Here is a 13155-nt window from a genome sequence, read left to right on the forward strand (position 1 = left end):
GCTTATCTGCTTGACCGCTGGCTGGCCTGGAACAGCTGCTCCCTGTCTTCCTCTGGAAGCCCTTTCTTCATCGCCTGTAGATGCCCACATTTACCTGAATTCCTCCAGCATGGCTGGCTGCTTCTGCTCAACCTCTTGTGCTGAATTGTCCTCAGACTCCTGTCCCAGGGCTCTGTCCTTGACCTGTTCCTGATTCTTCATTAATCACTGCCCTGTTGATCTCTTCTGGGCTCATGTATTAAATACCTTCTGTGTACTTGAAGACTCAGATTCACATCACCGCCCTGAATCCTCCCAGACTCATTTGTTCTAGTGGCCATCTTGGCTACTCAGGTGTCTCAGAGCCATCAAGCTTAACATGTTTAAAATTGAGTCATGGTAGCAACTGCCTCCAACTCCCTCCCCGCTTTTCTCACAGAGTTTATCGTCTTTATAAAAGGCAGTTCCAGTTTTTCACTTGCTGAGATCATACACCTCAGATTCATTTTTATCCTACCCTCCTCTTACCTAGACTCTCAGACATGCTGACAAATCCACTTAGCCCTCCTCTCAGAATATACCCAGAATTCAACCACTTTTTAAAAAACTTTATTTATTTTAATTGGAGGCTGATTACTTTACAATATTGTGGAGGTTTTTGCCATACATTAACATGAATCAGCCACAGGTATACATATGTCCCCCCTCCCATCCCGAATCCCCCTCCCCAACCACTTCTTACCACCTCTGCTGTTAGCATCTGGGGCCAAGTCAACCAGTATCTCTTGTTCAGATTATTGGACTGATCTGCTAACTGGTTTTTCCATTATCTGTTGCTGTGTAATCAATCACTCCAAACCATAGTAGCTGAAAACAAGTGTTTAGCTTAGCTGAGTGTTTCTGGTTTGGGATGTCCTGGCCCTGGTGGTCAGGATACTGGCTAAGGCTACACTCCTCGCAGGGCTCAGCTTGAAGAGGATCCAGGCCCAGGCTCGCTCATGTGCTTCCTGACAAGCCCCAGGCCCTCTCTGGCTCTTGGCTAGGGGCGTGAGCTCCTCGCTGTGTGGGGCTCTTTTATTCTGCTCACAGCATGGTAGTGTGCCTCTCCTGGGGCAAGAGTGAAGGATCCAAGGGAGAGTTCAAGGGCCCCTGAGACAGAAACTACAGTCTTTCCGTGACTTAATCTTGAAAGTTATACACTGTCACCTCTCTGATCAAAGTAAATTACTAAATTCAGCCTACACTCAAGGAGAGAGGATTAAACGAGAGCTTGGATCCCAGGACCTGGGGATTATTGGGAGCCATCTTAGAGGCTGTCAACCACACTGGTCTCCCTGCTTCTGCCCTTGTGCGGTCTTCTCAATAGCCAGAGCGATGCTGTTAAACACAGACTAGATCACGTCAGACCTCTTCTCAGGGTCCTCCAGTGACACTCATCTCATTTGGAGTGAAAGCCAGAGTCTTCGCCCTGACTTGCCAATCCTTCTCCGGCCTGGTCTTGCTGCCTCTCCCAGCTCACGTTATTCTGCTCTCCCCATTGCTCTTGCTGCTTCTGCCTTAGATCATCTGGGCCTCCTGTTGCTTGTGTCTAAAAGGCTCTTCCCCCAAATCATTGCATGCCTGTCCTCCTCAATTCCTTCAAATATTACCCAGTGCCATCTCAGTGAGGCCTTCCAGGACCTTTACATCTGAAATCCAAACCACGCTCTCCCCATTCAACCCTCCCTATATCCCCTTTTCTTGCTATATTTTTCTTTTTATCACTTCCTCACTTTAAACCACTTAAAATCACTGTGTGTGTATGATGTCTTTATATTGCTTATTGTCTGTTTCTCCTAGAAGAATTTAAGCTCCAGGAAGGTAAGGATTTTTATTTACTGTACTTACTCATATCACCAGTGCCTAGATGAGTGCCTGGAACATATTCGATGCTCCAAAAATATTTGGTGAATAAATCATTTGGCCTTAGCTAACTTTGTGCTAACCAGAGTATTAGGGATGTGTGATTTTAGAGTGGGTATGTTACATAGGGTTTATCTCTTACTTATCCTGGCGATCTTTCCTGAGAGGGATTTTGAGGCTGCATCTTGGGATCAGCAGGAAAGTATGTCTTCCTTGATTAGTGATATCTGCCCTTGGCCAGTGGGAACTGTGACCATACATTCACCACACTAGTGATGGGGAGAGAATGACTTTGGGGTTCTAACCCTAGCTTCACCACTGACTAGTTCTGATAATGGCATCCAAGTTATTATTTAAATATTCAAGTTATTTAACCCTGCAGACATTTAGTGTCTTCATTAGTAAAATGGGATTATTGGGAAGATTAATGATAATGTAAAGCCCCTCTCCCATAATGACTATCCTTTACTATTGTTTAAAAGTTAAGTAATTTCAGGGCACTTCCGTGGTGGTTCAGTAGCTAAGATTTCGCCTTTCAATGAAAGGGGTGCTGGTTCAATCCCTGGTTCCAGAGCTAAGATTCATGTGTGTCAAGGCCAAAAAAGCCATTAAATAAAAAAAGCAGTACTGTAACAAATTCACTAAAAGACTTTAAAAATGGTCCACATTAAAAAAAAAATCTCAAAAAGTAGTTTCAGACAATTTGGATGTGCAAGTTAAAATTTATGTCAAAAAAGTATTAAAATTTATAAAAATTATAGCATTAGACATTTCAAGTAATATTACCAGTGCTTCCTCCAAAGTTGTTTTGACTAGCTGATGTTCTTTTCTCATAAGAGATTGGACACCTAAGGCTCAGTAAGACTTGTGCTATGCTAGGTGAGACCGGGGACTGTTGACATTTGGACCATCGTTCTATTGAAGTCTGGGTCAAAGGTGGGTAGCTTGGCAGTGTCATGCCTGCATGATAACGTTATACATCCTGTGTCTACAGATTTGCTCCTGGTTTAAAACCAAGTTTTTCTATTAAATTAGCCCCCAAATAAATAGATGCTAAAGTCATTTATCTTAGGAAATTACTCATTAAGGACCTTATTCCACATTTCTTAGACTCAAAGACTTCAGAGAAGAGCAGAGTCTTGGGGGGGGGGGGAAGAGCTAATGTAGAAAATCCTTGGGCAGCCTGATGTTTCTCAATTTCTTATAAGTCTAGGCAGAGAAGTAGAACAGCTCATGGTTTTTATAAACTTCATTTTTTAAAACTGTGTTAATAGGTTGTAGTCTGTATTGGGATTTGGAAGTAATTATAAGCTGCTAATGAGATATTCTTTCTTGATTGCTCTTGTCTTAAAAATAGACTAGTCTATTTAGTAGACACTTCTTCCTTGACCTCGAGTCCTCGCTCTTGAAAGGGAGGACTCCCTCTTACTGATACTTCTGCTGTTCTCTATGGTGACACCTAGCAGAGTAGATAGCTTTGCTGAAAAAGCTGGCAAATAATGCAGAAGGTTCTCTCTTCAGGTTATCCAGGGAATTGCCATTTCTGGAACCCTCATAGGTTTTATTGTTTGTTGCTGTTTTGAGCTTTTCCCCTGAAGTATGACATACATACAGAAAAACATACACATTCTAAGTATATAGCTCAGTGAGTTACCAAAAATGAACCACACCCAGGTGAAGAGACCACACTGCCATCCCCCTAGCATCCCCGCCCCCTCACCACAACCACCAAGAGAAACACTGTCCTGACTTCTAATGCCATGGATTAATTCTGCCTGTTTTTAAACTCTGTGTAAGTGGAGTCATGCTGTATGCGCCCTTGTGTCTGGCTGCTTTTGCTTAACATTCTGTGTATCTTTACATGTAGCTGAAGGCTGTTCATTCTCATGGCCAGATAGTATGACTGCAGTACTTACCCATTCTGATGTGGATGCACATTTGAATAGTTTACAGTTCTTAGCTTTTATAACGAGTGCTAGTGAGAGCATTCTTGTACCTGTCTTCCAGTGAATGTACATTTGCACATCCGTTGGGCACACGTGAGAGGGCAGTTGTTGGCACACGGGGTACACATGTGTTCTGCCTTAGCAGATGCTGCCCAGCAGTTTTCCAAAATGGTGTCTCACGGTTCTCTCCCACCAGCACTGTGAGAATTCTTTTTTCCTTATCTTTGCCACACTTGGTATTTTTTGTCTTTTTCAGTTCAACCATTCTGGTGGATGTGTGGAAGAACCATGTGTTTTTCCCATATAATTTTCTTCCAGAAGATGGAAAGGTGGTATTAGCTCCACTTGGGCAGGCACTTTCTTTACCCTCTCTGTAGGAAACCACAGAGACAGGATTTGGAATTCGGCAGGTCTGAGTTCCCGGGCCTCTCCTGGGAACCACATTGTTCTCATCCTCATTGTAAAAGGCCTCTTTTAAAGAATGGTTGAAAGGAACATAGAACGTGTGTTAAGGTACCTGGCCCAGAGCCGGCATAGAGTGCACGCTTAGCACATCCCAGCATGTTTATGGTGGTGGTTGGTATTTGGTAAGCTACCCAGGTGGGACTAGTGGTAAAGAACCCACCTGCCAATGCAGGAGACTAAGAGACGTGGGTTCAGTCCCTGGGTTGGGAAGATCCCCCTGGAGAAGGGCATGGCAACCCACTCCAGTATTCTTGCCTGGAGAATCCCATGGACAGAGGAGCCTGGTGGACCACAGACCATGGAGTTGCAAAGAGTCGGACATGACTGAAGCGACTTAGCACACATCCATGCACACATTGTTAAGTTTATTTTTATTATTCTAAGATGGATCTGTCCCTTTTTAACTGTCCCTCGATTTATGAAGTGTTTCTGGGAATGAAAAATATCTCATCATGTCAGTTCAGTCGCTCAGTTGTGTCCGACTCTTTGCGACCCCATGAATTGAAGCACGCCAGTCTCCCTGTCCATCACCAACTCCCGGAGTTCACTCAGACTCATGTCCATCGAGTCAGTGATGCCATCCAGCCATCTCATCCTCTGTCGTCCCCTTCTCCTGCCCCCAGTAAGTAGAGGAAATAATTAAAGTATGACTTGCCATCTAAACCATTCTTTTCTGGGTACTTTATTTTGAAGAATAAGATTGTTGGAATCTAGAGAGTCATTAGCTAGGAAAGAGGCTTCTAGTCATTTGGAGCTGACCTTACATTGAAGGAAAATGTCTAAATTTGGCTAATTTAATTTGAAGAGAGACTTGAGGCTTTTTTTATTTTTTTAAACAAAAATGAACTAGGAGATGGTGATTCCTGAAACATTTTTCCCTCAAGCCTTCTGATAACAGAAGAGCAGCAACACATTGTAATATCTGTTCCTGGCAAGTTTTAATAAGGAAAATGATGCTTCAATAGCAAAATTCAATTTGGGAAATTAATTTCCTTAGGATATCATTGAAAAAAAGATACAATTTTTAAAGGAAGTAGGAATTGAAAGATTGTTAATAATGTTCCAAGCTTTGGTCTCAATCAAAATGATAGGCTTTAAAGCAAGAAAGAGACCCCCAGCTAAGAGCCCCCATGCCCCAGACCTTCCGTCTGGCCTGTGGGGAAGAACACCCCCAGTCTGTGCTGCTTGCATGACAGCAGGGAGCAGCATTGAGAATCCTTGATATGTCTCAGCCAACATTAAAACAGTATTTAAAAGTAAGTTTTTATCCAGCCTCAGTGTGTCATGGCTCTGTTGGTGTTAAACATAGTCAGTGGTCAGTGCTTCATTGTATTATGTGGGGAATGACTCGGCTTCTCAAGCAGGAGCCTTGATAAAGAAGCTGTTGTAGCTTAATCATTACAGATAGTGAACGGTATATGTTGAATGTAGTCTCTAATTTTGATAACTGACTTAATACCATATTTCATCAGCTCCCAGCTACACATCTTTTCTACATTTTAGCATCTCTGAAATCAAGATATGTCTTTAATCAATGGTATAGTTTAACTGTCAGCATTTTTCTTTCTTGGTGGTACATAAACATGATGTCTTAGATGGTTAGATTTGGTAGAATACAGCAAAAATATTGACTGACAAAGTTTGAATTAGAAAACCCCAGACTAGATGATTCCAAGCTGTATTTTATGGCTCCCTGGTAGTTTCCAAAAGGGCTGGTTTTGTTCCACATACTGGAATTTGAATAGAATTTCAAGTATGGAAAGTGCTGCACTGCTCTTTCAAAAAGAAGTTTAAAAAACCAACTCATTTTGATATCAAGCCATATCACACGTGATATGATATGATTAGAACGCTTCTTGCACAGCGTTCTAATGGTTGAACACGCTTTAAAAATTCAGCCGCTGTCCTCCACCCCAAACCCAAACATAACCTCTGACATCCTGTCCTTTCAGTTCCCTCTTACGTCTTTATGTGCACATTTATACATATATGTCCATCCAGTCAATTTATTTGGCCTTCCCTAGTAGCTCAGATGCTAAAGCATCCGCCTGTAATGCAAGAGACCTTGGTTCAATCCCTGGGTGGGGAAGATCCCCTGGAGAAGGAAATGGCAACCCACTCCAGTATTCTTGTCCAGAGAATCCCGTAGACAGAGGAGCCTGGTGGGTCACAGTCCATGGGGTCGCAAAGAGTCGGACACGACTGAGTGACAAAACACACAATCAGTTTTTTATCTTTTCCACAGATGGCAGGATTTTATATAATAGATGCTATAGCTTAGCATTACGTTTTGTTTTTTTAACTTATTTTGGAGCTTTTTCTTGGTTAGTATGTGTAGGTGCCTGTCATTTTAGTGGCTGTAATAAATTTCATTGTATAAATGACCCAAGTATTCCTCCCTTTTTTTCCATGAAGAGCTATGCCCTAGAGAGGTTCGATGTCATTACCCAAAGTCACACAGTTGGGTTACATTTAGAACCGGGGTCTTCTGGTCCCCAGTTGGTGTTTTTTTTCCTAGTCGTACTTAGCTTCTATGTACAGAGTGTATAGCCAACTACTGTACGTTAATTACTTTGATTCTGTTTTGTTTATGTGAAGCCAAAACCTTCCACTTGGAAATTAAAAACTCTCTTCCTTCAATAGTTTCATCACATTTTCTTTTTCCTCTGTACTTATTTTGCTAAAAGTGAATGCTGGTTACATTCCTTTTTTCCTATCTAGAATGCTCCCTCCTTGGAAAAAGAGATTTATTTATCCCTGGATAGTGAAGTGAAGTCGCTGAGTCGTGTCCAACTCTTTGCAACACCGTGGACTGTAGCCTACCAGGCTCTGAGGAGCCTCTCAGTCCATGGAATTTTCCAGGCAAGAGTACTGGAGTGGGTTGCCATTTCCTTCTCCAGGGGATCTTCCCAACCCAGGGATCAAACCCGGGTCTCCCGCACTGCAGGCAGACACTTTACCGTCTGAGCCACCAGGGAAGCCCCATCCTTGGATATGTTATGTACAAAACTAGCTGCTTGATAAATGCTTTCAGTTACCCCCTGCCACTCCAACCATATCCTCCCAGTTCTGGAATGCTCTCTTAGAAAATGGCTCTTTTATCATATGACATCCCTTATATGTGGAATCTAAAAAGAAATGATACAAATGAACTCATTTACAAATCCGACTCAGAGTCTTAGAAAACAACTTATGGTTGCCAGAGGAGGGATAGTGGGGGGAAGAGATAGTTAGGGAGTTTGGGATCAACAGGTACACACTGCTTTATTTAGAATGGATGATCAACAAGGCCCTACTTTGCAGCACAGGGAACTCTGCCCCATGTTATGCGGCAACCTGGGTGGGAGTGGGGTTTTGGGGGAGAATGAATACGTGTATATGTATAGCTGAGTCCCTTCACTGTTCACCTGAAACTACCACAGCATTGTTAATCAGCTATACCCCAATACAAAATAAAGTTTAAAGTCTGATTTTAGAAAAGAAAATGACTCTTTTGGAACACCATGTATGCTGAGAAAACCCTTCTCATGTCTGTGCTCCGAGAGACGGTTTCTCCGCAGTGTCTCCAGATTCCTAGGTGAACCCTTTGCTGTCATCCTGGCCCCCCTCCCATCTTCCCCGCCTTCCTGGTCTCTGACTCCGTGCTCCTGGTATCCCCACTGTGATCCAGTCAGGCAAACCTGAAAAGTTTGAAATGTTTCACCACACAGCACACCGGCATCCACTTTCCCAGCCCTCCAGCAGCCCCTGGCTTTAAGATTTCTGTGAATGTTTGCTGGTTCTTCTCCTCAGGCACGTGCGTGCCCACATCCTGTTGGTGGATAATTGACTTTGTGTGTGGTGAAATAGAGGCTCTGTCAAGGGCACATGAAGGAAAGCTATGTTTGAAAACAAGCGTATTAAACAAAATTCATTTAAATGGAAATTTGCAAGCTAAAAACCAACTACTTTTTAAGTGGATAATTTTTAGAATTAGGTTTCTAGTAGTACCGGAAAATATTTCTCAAGGCTGTTTATATATATTTAGCTGAAACAATTGTGTTCTTGCAGAAGTATTTCGTGCCGTTTCTCCCTTTCATCCCTGTTTCCCCCCAGTTAGGTTACTGGAATTAACAAGCTTAGTGCTCTGTTCTTTCAAAGACTTGGGGATCACCAGCTTTCAGAGAGTTAGTTCTGTTCCAGAAAGATAACTGTGTTATAGAACAGTCTTTGTCACAGTGTTACTGGGAACACTCAGAAGTAGAAAATGAGCTAGTGGGAATTCTGTTCATACAAGGAACGCATGCTCCTTGTAGAAAAATGAGATGAGAATCTCCAGCCAGCAGAAAGTAAAATATTGTAGCTTATGTTTCTGTAGTGTCCATATCTATCCATTGTTCAGCGTTGGGTTTATCCCCATGTTCCTTGTGGTTTATTTTTTTTTACTGTGATAGCAGTTAGCGTTCACTGGTCAGATACTGGACAATGAGTTCTTTCTCCTTGTTCCTACTTACTCCTTGTGAAGTGGGTAATATTTTCTTCCCATTCAATCTTTTCATCTATAAGGTAAATATCATTGCTGCCCCTGTGTCATTGCTATAGCTAAAGAAGCCCAGGCCCCAAAGAATCAGTGTACTCAGTCAAGATCACCTAGCTAGTGAGCAGTGGAGCCAGGCTTTCTAAACCACTGCTGACTTGTTCTCCAGTGGCCATCCTTGGACAGCTGCCCCGGGCTGCCCTGGCAGGCAGCGTGGCCCCAGACTGTGGATGCAAACCATGGCTCTGCTACTTCTTACTGGAGTGTCCTAGGGCAAGTTGCTTTCTGTGCCCTTTGGTATCTTTCTCTGTAAAACTGACATAATAAAAGTGTGTCTCTCATGGGGTTGTAGAGTTAATACACGAGGATTAAGACTCTGCTTGGTGTATAGGAGTTGCTCAGAAGGTGTGGCTGTTGTCACTGTAACCTGATGGTTTTCAGTCATTGCAGATGGGAAGGCCTTCTGCTGTGAATAACTGAAAACTTAGAGTTTCTGTAGCTTGAAGAGGAGTTTATTTTTCTCACCTAAGAAGTCTGCAGGTGTGGAAAGAGTGGGCCTTAGTTCACTTGCTCTGTGGTGCCATCAGAGACACGTCTTTGTCTCTGTACACCAACATTTTTTAGCAGAGCCCCTTCAGGCTCACAAGATGATTGCCGCTGCTCTAGGCATGCTGTTTGCATTCAGGTTAGAATGCTGAAACGCCATGCCAGGCTCTTTATCCCCCTCTGTCAGGAAAAGCAGAAGCTACACTTTGCCTGAATGTACTGCCAGGCTGGTGCTTCCGTCTCACTGGCTAGAGCCAGGGTGGTGCATGGCCACTCCCAGGGGCAGTGGAGGCTGGAAAGGGTAGTGTGTAGGGTTGAGCTCAGGAGGACCTATTGTCAGATTTTCAGAAAATTTGCTATCCCATTGATATCACTTGGAATAGCTTGAATTCTGCCATCGTGGGAGTATCTACACTAAAGAAACCAGCAAATGCTACAAATCAAGTCCCCTTCCCCAAGCCAGTTGTTAAACATTTACCAACACACTATTAGATATGTTATATCTAAAATGCCATATGCCAGAGGGGGAAGTGGCAGCGACTAGAGGTAAGAGGTGGGGATGTGAAATATTCATTGAGTCAGCCAAGCGGCAGCATTTACTCATCTGATAGGGAGAGTTCGAGGCCAACATATGGACAAGTTTCTTAGTCTTTTTTTAGAAAGAGCAAAGTTAACCTTTAGCTAAGTTTCGTCCCTGCTGTAAATAAATATGGATCAAAATTAGATGTGTTCTACTAGGTGTTAGTTATATTCTTAAATTTCCAATATACTGGTTTTTGCTGTACTGTAGTGAGACCAAATTCAGTATTTTGAACAGTAAGCTATTTATAGCTCCTTTAATACCAGTGACTGCAGAAAATCAGAGGTGGGAGGACTGCTCGAGATTGTCTAGGACAGCCCATTCATTGGTTTCTCAGATGAGAAACTGAGGCTCCAAAGGAATGTGCTTTTCCCTGCACCCCAAAACCAGGGAGTGGAGTGGTCCTCCTGGAACCCAGGTGTCCGTTCTAGAAGCTGAAGCTTTACATCCCGCCTTTCTGCCTCCTGGCCCTCCTTCCTCCCTGTCCTACCCCAGCGCATGCTCACATTGGTAACCTTTTGCCAGCCTTGGAGGTGCTGGAAGGTTTTGGTACTGTCTTCCATCTGCTCCCACAAAACCTACTTTAAAACTGCTTTGTTTTAGACTTTAGAGAATAGAGCATTGATTTTTTTTTTTCTTTTATGAGAGAAGCTTAAAGAATTTGATCTCTGCTACAGTACAGTTACAAACTAATTTGGAAGTTTAAGAATGTACCTAATTGGAGCATATCTATTTTTGATCCATTTTTGTTTACAGTAGGGAATAAACTTAGCTAAAGGTTAACTTTAATCTTTCTCTAAAAAGACTAATAAACCTTCCCATGTGTTGGTGTCTGACTCTCCCCATCAGATGGTAAGCTCTTCGTGGGCAGCCTCTGTGGGCTGTCTTCCTGTCATCTCTGTAGGGATGGGTGCGTTCATGCTGTGCGTGTGGCAGGCAGACACTTAACAGATGTTTACTGAATGAATGAATAGATAAATAAATGACTCAACGTAGGCTGACTTTGTATCTTCAGTGGCAGAAAGTTCATCAGTAGCTATTGCCTTAGTGTGGACTCTAGGAAACATCTGAACCTCAGTATTGTGACCCTATAATCTCCCATTTCCTCAGCTGTTTAGTATTGATGGAAACAGAAGACCCACATGCACCACAGTCTTACTGGTGTAAAGACATGGATGAGGAAGATGAGGCGAAGTGGGAGCTTGGGATTGAAACCAAATGTCACAAAGATAGGAACAGTTATTGAGATATCCCTGCAGTTTCGTCAGCCTCCTGTTATGGAGTTCATTGGGTCCCATGCCTGCTCCCTTATGTGTTCATGATAAGAGAGTTGTCTTCTATTGAAACCCCCAAAATCATTCAGGAAGTCTGACTAGGAAACAGACTCCTCACAGCTCCATTAAAGACAAACAAATGTTTATGATTTTTTTTTCCTTTACATGATTGAATGCTGTTCTGAACCAATTCTGAATGTATATTTCTCTACAGCCAAGTTACATCAGTGATGTAGGACCCCCTGGTCGAAGCTCCCTAGACAGTACCGAAATGGCCTACGCCCGGCAGGTAAGCATGTTCTCAAGGAAGATCAAATCCAGGAAAATCTTCCATGAGCCCTCTGGAGAGTAAAAGAGAACACAGACTTCATGTGAAAGTCAGACCCTAAAAGCAAGTTGGGTTTTTATTCAGAGGACTTGTTAATATTTTACCATCTAGGTGCCTGGAGAAGTCTATCAAACTGGGTAATAGAATGACTCAGGTTTGATTTAGGGAAATTGAAATCTGCCTCACACGCTGACCAAGGCATCTCATTTTGCATTTGGCAGCAGTCCATGTACAGTAAAGCTCTGAGTAATTGCACTGCTGAGCAAATGGAGTTCTATATTAACTGATCACCTGGTTGGCAAATGGTATTATCAGAAACCCTGCTCCCTCCCTTGTTGTAGAAAGAAATTTTCTAAATATTTTTCTGCCTGGGTTAGCATAGTGTACCCACCATTACTGGATATTACTGCCCTGGAGAAGCTCATAGTATTTGGGGTGTTGTGGTTCTGGTTGTGTATCATGACCATGTGATAGTGTAAATATAGATTGAGACACTCTGTGTTTAAAGCACAGGGTGTAAAAACTACACGAAACTGCCCTCAAGACAGTACATACCTGGAATTGACCTTTTGAGTAAAACTACCAACCTTGTGTACTTTATTCTAATTTGCTGATTTCCTGCATAAAGTATCAAGAAGGAAAAACAGTCTTGTTTCCTGAATTGTAGGTGGTGGACTTCCACCCCCTTTAAATTGTCCTGCACCAGAAGTCACCAAGGAACATCTGTTCGCTTGTGACCGATTTCCACAGTGCTATGAGGGGAGAATGTGTTGGTGCCGCTGTGGCCCTCCAACCACCCCACCTGAGACTTGGTGAAAGAAAGGAAGTTGGTAATGCTGAGGGCCACAGTGGCAGCAACATATTCTTCCCTCAAAGCACTGTGCAAGTTGTGTCAGCTTTGCACACACAAGTCCACCTTCTTCCAACTCCCTCATGTTTTACTAAAATTTATTTTCCAATTTTTAGATCTCCCACACTCCATCTACAGTTTTAAAAATTTCACTTTGATCATATGACTGACTATCATTGTCACAGACATCTCCAGAATTCAGGCCTAATGAAATTACAAGCTTCTGAGGGGGAGAAACCATGGGTCTTCTGTGTCTGTGAAGACTAAAGCTTTATAAGACTAAGGTTTTCTAGCACTCAGGACTCCATAATGTCATGTCTGTTTACGTGGCAGTCCCCTCCAGTGGAGAGAAAACCTTTATATCCCATGCTGAACACAGTACCCAAGGGAAGGCCCCTCAGAAATGCTGGTTGAGTGAATAAACACCACCTTGTCTTTATAATGCTCCTGGAGGCTATGTGCTGCTCTCCCCCATTGAGAGCAGAGGGCAGGATTCGACAGAATCCTGTTTTGTCTGAAATCACTACCTAGTTCAGTCCTCAGCAGTGCAAGGCTTTCAGAATGCAAAGAGTAGAACTTACTAGTTTTCCCCATCAGTGTGTTGGTTCTTTAGAGACAAAGTCCAGAGTAATATTGGCTTTTCCATTCCTTAAACATCACAGAGTTCTTTTTTCTTGAGAAAATTTTACTACGGAGCTGGGATTCTTGATGAGAGAAATGGGTACTGCAAATGGGCAGAAGTGTTCTTCTAACACGTGTAGGGGGCTGC

General features: G+C 42.9%; 1 protein-coding gene across 1 annotated transcript in view; it reads left to right on the forward strand.

Annotated features, from left to right (window-relative positions):
• The window catches only part of NUP93 (nucleoporin 93), a 103961-nt gene that overhangs the window by 71654 nt on the left and 19152 nt on the right, over window positions 1–13155 (forward strand). Inside the window, exon 6 of the mRNA XM_068991940.1 lies at window positions 11423–11497. Coding sequence (XP_068848041.1) covers window positions 11423–11497 — 75 coding nt within the window. The remainder of the gene's footprint in view (window positions 1–11422; window positions 11498–13155) is intronic.

The sequence above is a fragment of the Capricornis sumatraensis genome, chromosome 20, assembly GCF_032405125.1.
Source record: "Capricornis sumatraensis isolate serow.1 chromosome 20, serow.2, whole genome shotgun sequence".
Taxonomy (NCBI): domain Eukaryota; kingdom Metazoa; phylum Chordata; class Mammalia; order Artiodactyla; family Bovidae; genus Capricornis; species Capricornis sumatraensis.